Source organism: Melanotaenia boesemani, chromosome 22 (genome assembly GCF_017639745.1).
Source record: "Melanotaenia boesemani isolate fMelBoe1 chromosome 22, fMelBoe1.pri, whole genome shotgun sequence".
Classification (NCBI taxonomy): domain Eukaryota; kingdom Metazoa; phylum Chordata; class Actinopteri; order Atheriniformes; family Melanotaeniidae; genus Melanotaenia; species Melanotaenia boesemani.
The window spans coordinates 12,363,294-12,374,315 of record NC_055703.1 but is presented as its reverse complement, the minus strand read 5'-3'; the positions used below and the strand labels follow the sequence as shown (position 1 = coordinate 12,374,315).

General features: G+C 38.5%; 3 protein-coding genes across 3 annotated transcripts; 2 read left to right on the top strand and 1 right to left on the bottom strand.

The window, feature by feature from the left end:
* Positions 1-1,569: 1,569 nt before the first annotated feature.
* On the top strand, positions 1,570-3,459 carry LOC121633887 (leukotriene B4 receptor 2-like). The gene is given in 2 exon segments (XM_041976190.1): positions 1,570-1,987; positions 1,990-3,459. Coding segments are annotated over 2 exon segments (936 nt in total). The 5' UTR covers positions 1,570-1,596; the 3' UTR covers positions 2,535-3,459.
* Positions 3,460-4,436: 977 nt separating this feature from the next.
* On the bottom strand, positions 4,437-7,204 carry LOC121633242 (serine protease 23-like). Its single transcript, XM_041975084.1, has 2 exons — positions 6,892-7,204; positions 4,437-6,361 (listed from the first exon to the last, which is right to left on the bottom strand). Exons 1-2 carry the CDS (start codon positions 6,915-6,917, stop codon positions 4,927-4,929), a joined length of 1,461 nt encoding a protein of 486 aa, XP_041831018.1. The 5' UTR covers positions 6,918-7,204; the 3' UTR covers positions 4,437-4,926.
* A 756-nt stretch (positions 7,205-7,960) lies between these two features.
* Positions 7,961-9,893, top strand: LOC121633926 (C-C chemokine receptor type 7-like). The gene is made up of 2 exons (XM_041976268.1): positions 7,961-7,981; positions 8,298-9,893. Exon 2 carries the CDS (start codon positions 8,325-8,327, stop codon positions 9,288-9,290), a length of 966 nt encoding a protein of 321 aa, XP_041832202.1. The 5' UTR covers positions 7,961-7,981; positions 8,298-8,324; the 3' UTR covers positions 9,291-9,893.
* Positions 9,894-11,022: the final 1,129 nt, after the last annotated feature.

Sequence of the window (11,022 nt, the reverse complement as noted above, 5' to 3'; positions counted from 1 at the left end):
ATGCTACTATGAGTAATGGGAAAAAATTTAGTCTGTTTGTTTAACTTGTTTTTTTGTTTGTATGTTAGTCTTTATACCAAGTATTCCCACTTAAACATGATAATTTTGGTCAAAAACCATATATCTTGCAGGCAACCAAACTCCAAGTTGCTGTGACTATGTTGTTGTCTTGGTAATTCTAAACTCAAATAAAGGCATCATGATTACTTTTCTTGTTTTTTTAAAAGCTGAGGTCAGCCTTCAATGTACATAAAAAAGAAAAAAAAATCTAAATAGCTTTTTCCTCCTATAGACATAGATAAATGTATCAGTGCAAAGAGGCAAAGAGGTAAATAAAATATCACACTTAATATTATGAAAACCATAAGATATGTATTGTAAAGCATTACTACTAAAGAAAAAAAAAACAAAAAAACAAAAACAGGCCATGCCTAAGATTAATTGGGGGAGGCATGACAGATGAAGTGGGCAAGTGGGCAGAATATTGTGTTTTTTTTCCGCAGTTCACCCTCCAGATGAGCAGTATCCTGCATGATATTGCATGAAGGCTCCTCTTTTCCCCAATGGTGGTAAAGAAAACAGGCTGTCAGACTGATGATGAGAGTCTCAAATGATGATGGCAGCTCTGCTGTCTTTTGTAGATGCTGCAACACCAAATTATATTTATCCTTGCTAGCAGATTTAATGAAGATGTTTGCAAAAGTTACAGGAAATAACACTTTTTTTAATCTTTTGCATATGAAGCATGGTAGGCTGTAGCTAGATGGCTGAGGTTTGCATGTGGTTGAGAAGGGAATGGGGGTTTAGCTCAAATGGTACCAAGCCATTATTTGGTTTGTTAGATCAACAAATAAAATGTGTGAAAGACCAGAGCTTTATTAACGGCAGTTACATTTTCAATCAAAGTGCCACATTACCCATCACAAAAAGTAGCAGTACTACAGCCAAACAGGCAGGAAAATACACATTTTTGATGCATGCACAGAATAATGCATGTAAATAATTACAACACTTTTAATGCAATTATTACTAAACACACAGAAGACAGGAAATTTTGCTTATTTATCCCCAACTACCAACTGTTAACTGTTCAAATCTGTGTCATTTTACTTATGGGGCAAATACTGTGGTGTACTTGGTCTTCAAGGTTCTGTTAAATTTTATATATTTCATCTGGGTGTTTTTTTCAGATACAGGAACACAAAACACTCTTAAAAGTCAAGAATGTTTCTTTAAGTTCTAAAGCTAAAGTTCTTATCTCAGTTCTTGTCAAACCTTTGTCTGGTTTAATAGTTTGAACAGTTTTGATTTCATAACGTGTCTTGTTTCAAAGTAGTGGAAATAACTTTCATTTTAATAAATTCATAATCCAACATGTAGAGCAAAAATTCACGAGATAAACAAGTGCAACATTATGCAGCCTTGATAGAACAGTTATATGTAGGATTTCAGTGCATTCATACTGTCATAACTTGCTTTTTTCTGCCCACTTCCTTTTTCACTGCATCAAAGCATATTGTTTTCATTTCCTTGACTATATGCATATTTCCCCACCAGCACCTGCCCAGTGCACAGCCTTACCATCAAGCTTGACACATGGAGAAACTCAACTCTACTGTGGCCGCCCCTAACATCTCTTCTTCTCCAGGACATCTACTTCATGCCTCCTGGGATTCCAGTGGTCTGGTACCTGCACTGGTGCTGACATTCTGCTTCCTGCTGGGAATACCTGGAAACATTGCAGTGATCATTCTCAGGCCGAACTGGGAGCACCTCTCTGGTCTTAGCCAGAGTTTGATGCTAAATCTGACCGTGTCAGACCTGCTCTGTCTGCTGACCCTTCCACTGTGGATTTATGCTTTACTCTATGGTTGGACCTTGGGCCTGATGGCCTGTAAGTTCCTGGCATTCCTGGTGTACTGCAGCGTTTATGGAAGCGTGTTGACTGTGACTGGAGTGAGTGTCCAGCGCTACTTACTGGTGGTAAGTAAGTAAGAATCAGAATGCTACTGGTTCTGCTCTGGCTGTTAGCAATGTTGCTATCCATCCCTGCCTTGGTGGTTCGACAGCTGACCACAGATCAGCAACAAACACGATGCCAACCTCAGTACTCCTCTGAGGTCCAGCGTGTGGCTGTCCTACTGAAAGACACCCTTGTAGGGTTTGTTTCTTTTTGTCTCGTGGCATTTTCATACAAACAGCTGCATTGGAAGGTAAATCAAACAGCCTTTTTCAACAACCCTCAAACAACCAGACTGGTTACCAGCATCATCATGAGCTTTTTTATCTTATGGGTTCCATATCACACTACAAATGTGCTGGGTTTAGCAGCTATTTCTCTCAAGAATGAGAAACTCTTAAAGTTTTGTACAGACACAGGAAGCATGGTTGAAGCAGTAACCTTTGTGAATAGCTGTCTGAATCCACTCCTTTATGCTTTTACTTCTCCTGTTTGCAACATCATGTGCCAAAAACCAAAACCACGGATGAACATTCAAAATCCCCAAACAGAAGATTCAATTTCACATACTTGATAAAAACATGCATATCAATCATTTTACCCACTGGCTGGGGGAAAAGATTTTTACGTCAGATTTGATCTCTTCTGTTGACACAGGCAGGATGTTGGACTCAGCTTGCATCAAACTGTAGGTTAATGGTAAATTTTCAAGTTTGCAACATTTATTTTTAAATCCGCATGAAAGCAACATTTCCTCAGTTTCATCTTTTAAAGTATAAATTTGTGGGAAATTAATCAAGAAAAAAAGCAAGGGAATACATTTAACCTTATGCGCATCAATGAAATTTTTTTTATGTATATATGTAAGAATATTATGTGTTTGCTTCTATGTGGGAAATCTGGTCAGAGGAAAGTACAATTAGTGAAAGAAATTTATGTTTGCAATTAAATTTACTGATGATCATGTCTTTAATGTCAAGTATGAAAGAAAATCTGAACATACATGAAGAGGTAAATATATAAATAAGGGACAGATAGAATCTACTGCATTGTATTGCCATCAGATGTATAAATTAATTGAGTTACCATCTGTCTGTTCCTTTTTTTCTTTTGTCTGCAATGTCTACATGTTCCCAGAACGAGTATTGTGGCTCTTATTCTGTGTATATTTTTAAACAGCAATAAACTTTTTTTTTTACTTTTTTTTCTCTCGTGTGTTCAGTTTGTCTATGTGAAACAGGAATATAAATAATCACAACCACAAGTTCTGCATTGTAAATCTGACTTTTGCCACACATTCTGAAAAAATGGGCTTGTTCTCTTTATTTAGGAGTTAGATGAGAAGAGTGACAGCACTGATGTGAATGTAAAGCTAGCACCTGTCTGTCTTAATTTAGTCTAAAGGCTGGAAATAGAAGAAACGCTCACTGGCTACTAGGTGAATTTGCTGAGTTATACTTTTTCATGCCCTGGTCCACAGCAGCTGTTATACTCAGGTATTTGACTGATTTGGGAAAGTGCTTCTTGCATTCAGTCCAACTTAAAAAGATTGTGTAGTAGATTCAGTGTTAATGGGAACACAAAAACTGAGTACATATGCTAATTTTCACATGGTGCTGCAAAGATTTTACTTTACAGCAACATGTTTAAAGACTATAATGTCTAGACAAGTGATTGATTTTAACCAACTAGAAAAAGAAACTAGCGAATAACAAACTTAATTTGTGTGAAAACGCAGTGTCCAGCTCCTGTCCTTATGGGCCGCAGTCTTGCAGGCTTTAGATGTATCCCTGTTCCAATACACCCGATTCAAATTAAATGGCTCTCCTCAACAGCTTATTGTTAAGTTCTGCCCAAACATGTTGACCTATTAATCCGATTCAGGTGTGCTGGAGCAGGACACATTCAAAACCTGCAGGACAGCAGCCTATGAGGACAGACTTTGGAAATTCCTGGCTTTCAGGCTTATTAAACATCCAGAATCAGTGACTGTGAAGACATTGTTAAAGGTGAATGATGTACAAGTTTTGAAGCAACACGTGCTTCCATTTAAATCATGTCTATCAGTTTCATGTCAGCACAACAACATCAAAACACTTTAAGTGTATAAATAGCAGCAGTGGCTAAGTAATGAGAGTCCTTGTGCTAATCCAACCTTCCTTCAAGTCAGACCTGTTATCTGTTGAAAACAAGTGGCTCAGTAGGAGACAATAATACAAACTTATACTAAATTATAAAGCAAGAACATGAAAATGTTCCACTTTCTGTTCTATAGTAGTTGACATCAGCTTCCAAACAGTGTTGTAAAGACAACTAATGTAACACAGTAAAATATCCTGGCCAAACTCTTTAAATATGTTATTACATGAAATTAATAAAGAAAAACTAACCAAACATAAAGCAAGCAAATATTTAGTCTTTTATCTCTTTCAACAAATGCAATATTTATATGATCTGCAAATCATTTTTTTTCCCCTTTGGAAACAGAAAAGCATTTGAACAGCACACCTAAAAGTTGTGCTTCATGAATCTGTGCAATGCTCTTTTTTTTTGGACAAGTTTTATTGGAGTCTGTACTGAAATAATATACAGATGTTTTATAGGATATGAACAAGATAAGAAAAAAAAAAGAAATGCAAACAAGCAAACAAACAAACAAAAAAAAAAAAATTATGCATTCTTTAAAGTTTAACTGGATGGATGACTTGAAAAATATCCAAAACACAGCAGCAACAACATTGTCATTGTAACTACAGGGAAAGTTTATTTAATGCAGCAATTTACTGATGAACATTTTTTTATATAAAATGAGAAATTGATCATGTTATTGGCTGTTTCAGTTCTCAAAGGATAATGATGATCATATGAGTAAATTTCTTGAAGGTTGTAAACATACTAGTCCTGATCTTTGAGTCTCTTGATTGATGACAACAGATCTTTGTATCTTGTAGGTCCATTGCTCAAGTTCAAACCTCTTTACAAAGACTTGGATCTCTGTGGATCCAATGGCAGATCTGGGCATATTTGGGAGGTGTGATCCTAACTGCAACATTGAAGTCCTTCTGCTCACCTCCCTCCACATCCACCCACTGATGGCCTGAAAACACCCCGATCACCCTCCTCTGCCACTTCCCCTTACTGCCCCCACGTCCTGCGTGCTGCCTCAGACGAACGTAAACCCCTGCTCCTGTTGCACCATTCTGTGCGTCACAGTGCTGGTACATCAAATCATCAGACTCCTTTGTAACTGAGCAAAAGCGATAAATCACCTTCTCATCGCCGCGCCCATCCAGCAGGCTTTTGTCTGTGTCATAGCCTGAAAAATGGATCCGTCCAAGCGACGTTTCAGAGGATGCCACTCCGATTTCCATGTACTTTTGCTTGACAGGATGTCTCAGCTCCAAAAGGGCATAATCATAGTCAGGGGAGATAGAGTTGGTGGAGCTCTTGGTTTGGATCCATCCTTGAGGGATCTGGGTCTGTTTAACCCGAGTCCAACGAAAGACGGGTTGCTTTCCTGTCCCTTCACTCCGTCGAACACGATTGGGACTTTTTCGCTTTCTTGGTCCTCTTTTGTTAGACTCCCTATTTCCAGCATCAGCTTCTCCCACCTCTTCCCTTTTCTTTCCTCTGTGCACTCTGCCTCCACCCCACCTTCTCCTTTTCTCTCTTCCAGTAATGTTTTCCTCACCTTCTTCTCTTAGCTGCACTTCTCCTCTCCTCCCATCTTCTTTGTCTGCTTTTTTCCTCTCACCCCTTTTCCTCCCCCCTCTCCTTCTTCCAACCCTTCTTCTTTTAGTCCTAATCTGTAACAACCCAACTTTAAGCCTTCTGGCACTTTCCAAATAGTCCTTGCCATCATGGACACAATGTGCTGCTGTTAGCACATGCTTTGGAGATACCAGCACTCCAGAACATCCTGTAGAGAGGCGGACTGCAGTGGAGAATGGGTAGTTGGTAATAAAATGTGAATCAGAGATAACAAATCGCCCATCTTCTCCATAAACTTGCCGCTTCTTGCGGACATAAACTGATGAGTGTGCCTGTGTTTCTGCAGATGTTTTGTTCATCCACTGCAAACTGATGTTTGCATGTGTGCGTGTACCATTTTCATACACTGTCTCATATCCCAAAAACCTCTCCTGTTCAGTCTGGTCTATCAATGGTTGGGTGCTTTGGCACTCTATTCCACACAACTTCCTTGTTCCTTTACCCACCCCATCCTCCTGCCCTCTGAACAAAGTTGTTTTTAACAGCTGTGTGTGTGTAACCATCAGCCCTGGCAGGCTTTGCCTGGTCCATCTGTAAGCATCACCGCTCTCATTCTTGGCCAAAACCCCTGAAAGTGTCAGAGCAGCCACATAAAGCAGCACACAAATGAAGCTTTTAAAGCCCATGTCACTGAAAGTAAAAAGACAACGACATTGTTAATTTCCACAGTCATGGAGGGAGCTGGACATTTTTTTTTTTACTTTTACTTCATGAGGCAACTATATTAAAGACCAGCAGATGGCAGGCTATCTTAACTTCGAATCAATACAGTAAATAAAACCATCCGCAGCAGTGGAGGTTATGTCTTGAAATTATTCTTAATCAGTCTGCAGTGATTATTTTTACACTCAAACAACTCATTATTAATATCATCAACAATAATAACTTTCACCTTAAATGTCTTTTAACAATACACAAAATTTTTATTTTTATCATAATATTAAAATAATCTATAAGACTAACAGTATTAAAAAACAAAGAAACTGTCTTAAAGAAAATGAACCAAAATATCCTGGTAAAAGGAAAATAATGAAGGCACGTGGAAAACTGCGTCAACTGTGTTTAGGTTAACGTGAAGAAAACATTTTTTTTTTCTTTTTCGCTCTTCGTCTAAATATTAACTAAACTGATGGAAATGTGAAAATTCAAAGTGTTCTTACCTGCATGCACTCGAACAACTCTCCATAAAACGTTTTACTGCTTATCGACGGAAAAAAGAAAGTAGTCTATGTATATTTTAAGAAAAGAAACCAAGCGACTTCCAGGATTGTCGTTCCATCATTTCCTGGGCTCAAAAAAACGAAAAGATATAAATGCACACTATGTAACTGAAGGAGATGTTGCTTGAAATTTCCTCACAGAAATCTGGATCTCATGCTAAGAATGAGGGTAAAAAAAACTACAGTTAAAAGGCGACTCAGCCCAGAAGCGGGTGAGAGTTCTGATCACGTGACGAAATTGTCTTTCTGGAGTCAAAAACATCCGCAAAAACAGGTGGAGGGCAGATCTGAGGAAATTTCCGTTTAACATTTAACAAAAGTGAAAGATGATGATGTACTTAGGCTTTAAACAAGTTTAAATGGGACTTTGTGGAGGCATTATTATTATTATTATTATTATTATTATTATTATTATAGGCTATTAACAAGTTCTATGTCATCTAAACCCAATACATCTTTAAATACTATTTTCTCTATATTTTATTGTATTTTATCATCCAATGTGCTTTTTTTGTATATGTACTTTGTATATGTGTAATGTATTTCTGTGTCTCAGGAACTGCACATGGATATTAACTCCGCTGTCTAAGGTCCCCCTTTAATAAATATATATATATATATATATATATATATATATATATATATATATTTGTGATGGTAGAGATTAAACTACTATGTAAAATAAAAGCCTGTCCAAACACACTGTTAAAAGTCAAAAGTGTTTTGTAAAAGTATCAAAGCTAAAGTTTTTAGGCAAGGCAAGGCAGTTTATTTGTATAGCACATTTCATGTACAGGACAATTCAAAGTGCTTTACATAAAATAAAGGCAATACACATATTTAGAAATAGTAAAAGGCATCAACACATAATCACAATAAAATATTAAATTACATTAAAATGATTAAAAGCAAGATAAGTTAAAAAAAAATTCCTATGGAGAATTTAGAGTCATCAATTAACCTAACATGCATGTCTTTGGATGGTGGGAGGAAGCCGGAGTACCCGAAGGGAACCCACACAGAAAGGCCGGTAAGTGCAGCCCTGCAAGTTTTTATATTTTGGGCTATTACACTTCTGTAACATGTCAAAACAGTGTAATTCATTTCTATGTGATAGTCTGAATAGCCCAAAATGTAGAGAGAGAAATTAATTAGATAATTTTACACCTTGCAGCCATTATAACAAAGTAAGGACCTCAGTTTATTCAAATTCATTCGCAGCTTTTTTTTTGTTTTTGTTTTTTTTTTTTTACACTTCCTATTTCGTTGCATTGACTATGACGGCATCTCAGTTCCTCTTCATTTCCTTGACTGACTGCATATTTCCCCACACTCACTTTGCTCAGTCTACAGCTTGCCAACAAGCTTGCAACATGGAGGAACTCACCACCACTATGGTCCTGTCTAACATCTCATCTTCTCCAGGACATCTATCTCATGCTTCCTTGGATTCCAATGGACTGGTACCTGCTCTGGTGCTGTCACTCTGCCTCTTGGTGGGAATACCTGGAAACATTGCAGTGATCATTCTCAGGCCGAACTGGGGGCACCTCTCTGGTCTTAGCCAGAGTTTGATGCTAAATCTGACCGTGTCAGACCTGCTCTGTCTGCTGACCCTTCCACTGTGGATTTATGTTTTACTCTATGGTTGGACCTTTGGCCTGGTGGCCTGTAAGTTCCTGGTGTTCCTGGTGTACTGCAGCGTTTATGGCAGCCAGCTGACTGTGACTGGGCTGAGTGTCCAGCGCTACTTACTGGTGGTGCACCAGCACAGGCGCTTACATCAAGTAAGAATCAGAATGCTACTGGTTCTGCTCTGGCTGTTAGCAATGTTGCTATCCATCCCTGCCTTGGTGGTTCGACAGCTGACCACAGATCAGCAACTAACACGATGCCAGCCTCGGTACTCCTCTGAGGTCCAGAATGTGGCTGTCCTGCTGACAGAGACCCTAGTAGGGTTTGTTTCTTTGAGTCTTGTGATATTTTCATACATTCAACTACACAAGAAGGTAAACCAAACAGCCTTTTTCAACAACCCTCAAACAACCAGACTTGTTACCAGTATCATTGTGACCTTTTTTGTTCTGTGGGTTCCTTATCATATCACTAACTTGTTGGGTGTGGCAGCTATTTCTCTCAAGAACAAGGAACTCTTAAAGTTTTGCACTGCTTCGTGGAACATTGTTGGATCACTAACCTTCGTGAATAGTTGCCTGAATCCACTCCTCTATGCCTTTACTTCTCACAACATTTGCAACATCTGCCAAAAAACCCAACCACTGAGGCCAAATGTTGAAATTCCCCAAACTCAAGATATCTCGGCAGCTTCAGAGCCTTGATAATAACACACAGATAATTCATATTTGCATAATGGGACAGGGAAAAGGATTTTCAGTCAAAATATTTTATCTCCCCTACTGAGACATGAAGGGTGGAGCTCAATTCATTACATCAAGCTGTAATGATTCATTTTCAAATAAAGCAACATTTAATGTCAAATCAACAACATGCTAAATGTAATATATCTTAAAATTAATTTGTTACAACATAAATTTGTTTTGAAAAAGTAATTGGGAAAGAGGGTCAGACAGTGGGGAATGACCAGCTGCACCGAGGAGCTATAACTTCTGTACACGGGACAGCTGTTCAACCAGTTGATGTTAATGCCACCCTGACTTTCAAATTCCACCAGAATACATTTTATTTGTAACTGTAATGTAACTTTCTGCCACGCAACCTTTGGACAATCTGTTATGGCCACCACACAGTGGAATTCACTAACAGACGACATGAAGACCTGCAGCTCCATAAACTGTTTAAATCTCAAATGAAAATGTTTTAGAAAAGCACTCAAATCTGTAACCACTGACTTAAATCATTTTAAATTTAATTTTTTTGTTTTTTTAATAGTGCTTACAAATTGTATGTTTGTGTTGGGGGGAGACCCATCCACCCATTTATATCAAAGATTTAAATAAAAGAAAGAGGCGCATTCACTGTGCATTTTGGCATATTTCATGCTTCTGATAATGATAAACTTCTTGTCATTTATTTTCTGTCATGTTATTCAGTTTCTTTATGTGAAACAGGAATTAGTCTCACCAAAAACAAAAGATCTGCACAGAGAATGTTATTTGTGTTGCACATTCTAGAAAATGGGCTTGTTCTTTATATTTTGAGTTAAATGAGTAAGATGAGCAGAGTGAAACACGTATGTTAATGTAAATCTAGCAACTGTGTCCCTCAATTCAATTTAGTACAAAGGCTAGAAATGCCAAAAGGCTGAAGGGGATGAATTGGTTTCTATGTGTGTGTAAGTCATTTGTGTGTGAGTGTGAGAGTGGTTGGTTGAGAGGGGGGTTGCCACACCATATCTTTTTATATACTGGCCATAAAACCCACTAACACCTGCTACACTGGTATTTGACTGCAGTACAAAAGTGCTTCTAGCATTCAGTCCAGTTTCAAATGGCTGCAGTAGATTTGGCTTTGAGCTCAAAACCTGGGTACACACCTAAATTTTCACTAAGGTTGTTGAGGCTGTAAGGGTGGGCACAGCTCCCCTTTTCTTTACACAAACACATGTTTACAGACTGTAAAGTCTCACATATGTAGGCTCTAACAGCAAGAACTTGCGGACAAAAAGAGATTAGACAGATTAAGTTTACCCAGGGCCACTGCTAGCCATTTAGGTGCCCTAAGCACACCTGCTTTGTGGTGTCTCCCTTTTTTTTTTTTTATTTAATAGCTGTTACAAAATATAATTCTGCATTTTGTGATGTTCGGAGTTAATTTTTTTAGAAATATTTTTACTGATCACCCCTTAAATCAGTCCCATGACAGGCCTATGCATAAAATACTATTAGGTAAAATAAAAAGAGTGAAACGAGTGAACCTGGGGGGCGGTGGCCTTCCTGTGTGGAGTTTGCATGTTCTAGGGCTGCACGGTGGTGTGGTGGTTAGCACCTCAGCCTCACAGCAAGAAGGTCACCGGTTTGAGCCTCAGCTGGCCGGGGGGAGGTTCGAACCTGGGGGGCGGTGGCCTTCCTGTGTGGAGTTTGCATGTTCTCC

Bases quoted from the DNA above. Each gene is read 5' to 3' on its own strand.
- LOC121633242 (XM_041975084.1), bottom strand. From the start codon at position 6,917: ATGGAGAGTTGTTCGAGTGCATGCAG. The intron at 6,362-6,891 runs GTAAGAACACTT...TTTTACTTTCAG, and splicing joins AGTTGTTCGAGTGCATGCAG to TGACATGGGCTTTAAAAGCT.
- LOC121633926 (XM_041976268.1), top strand. From the start codon at position 8,325: ATGGAGGAACTCACCACCACTATGGTCCTGTCTAACATCTCATCTTCT.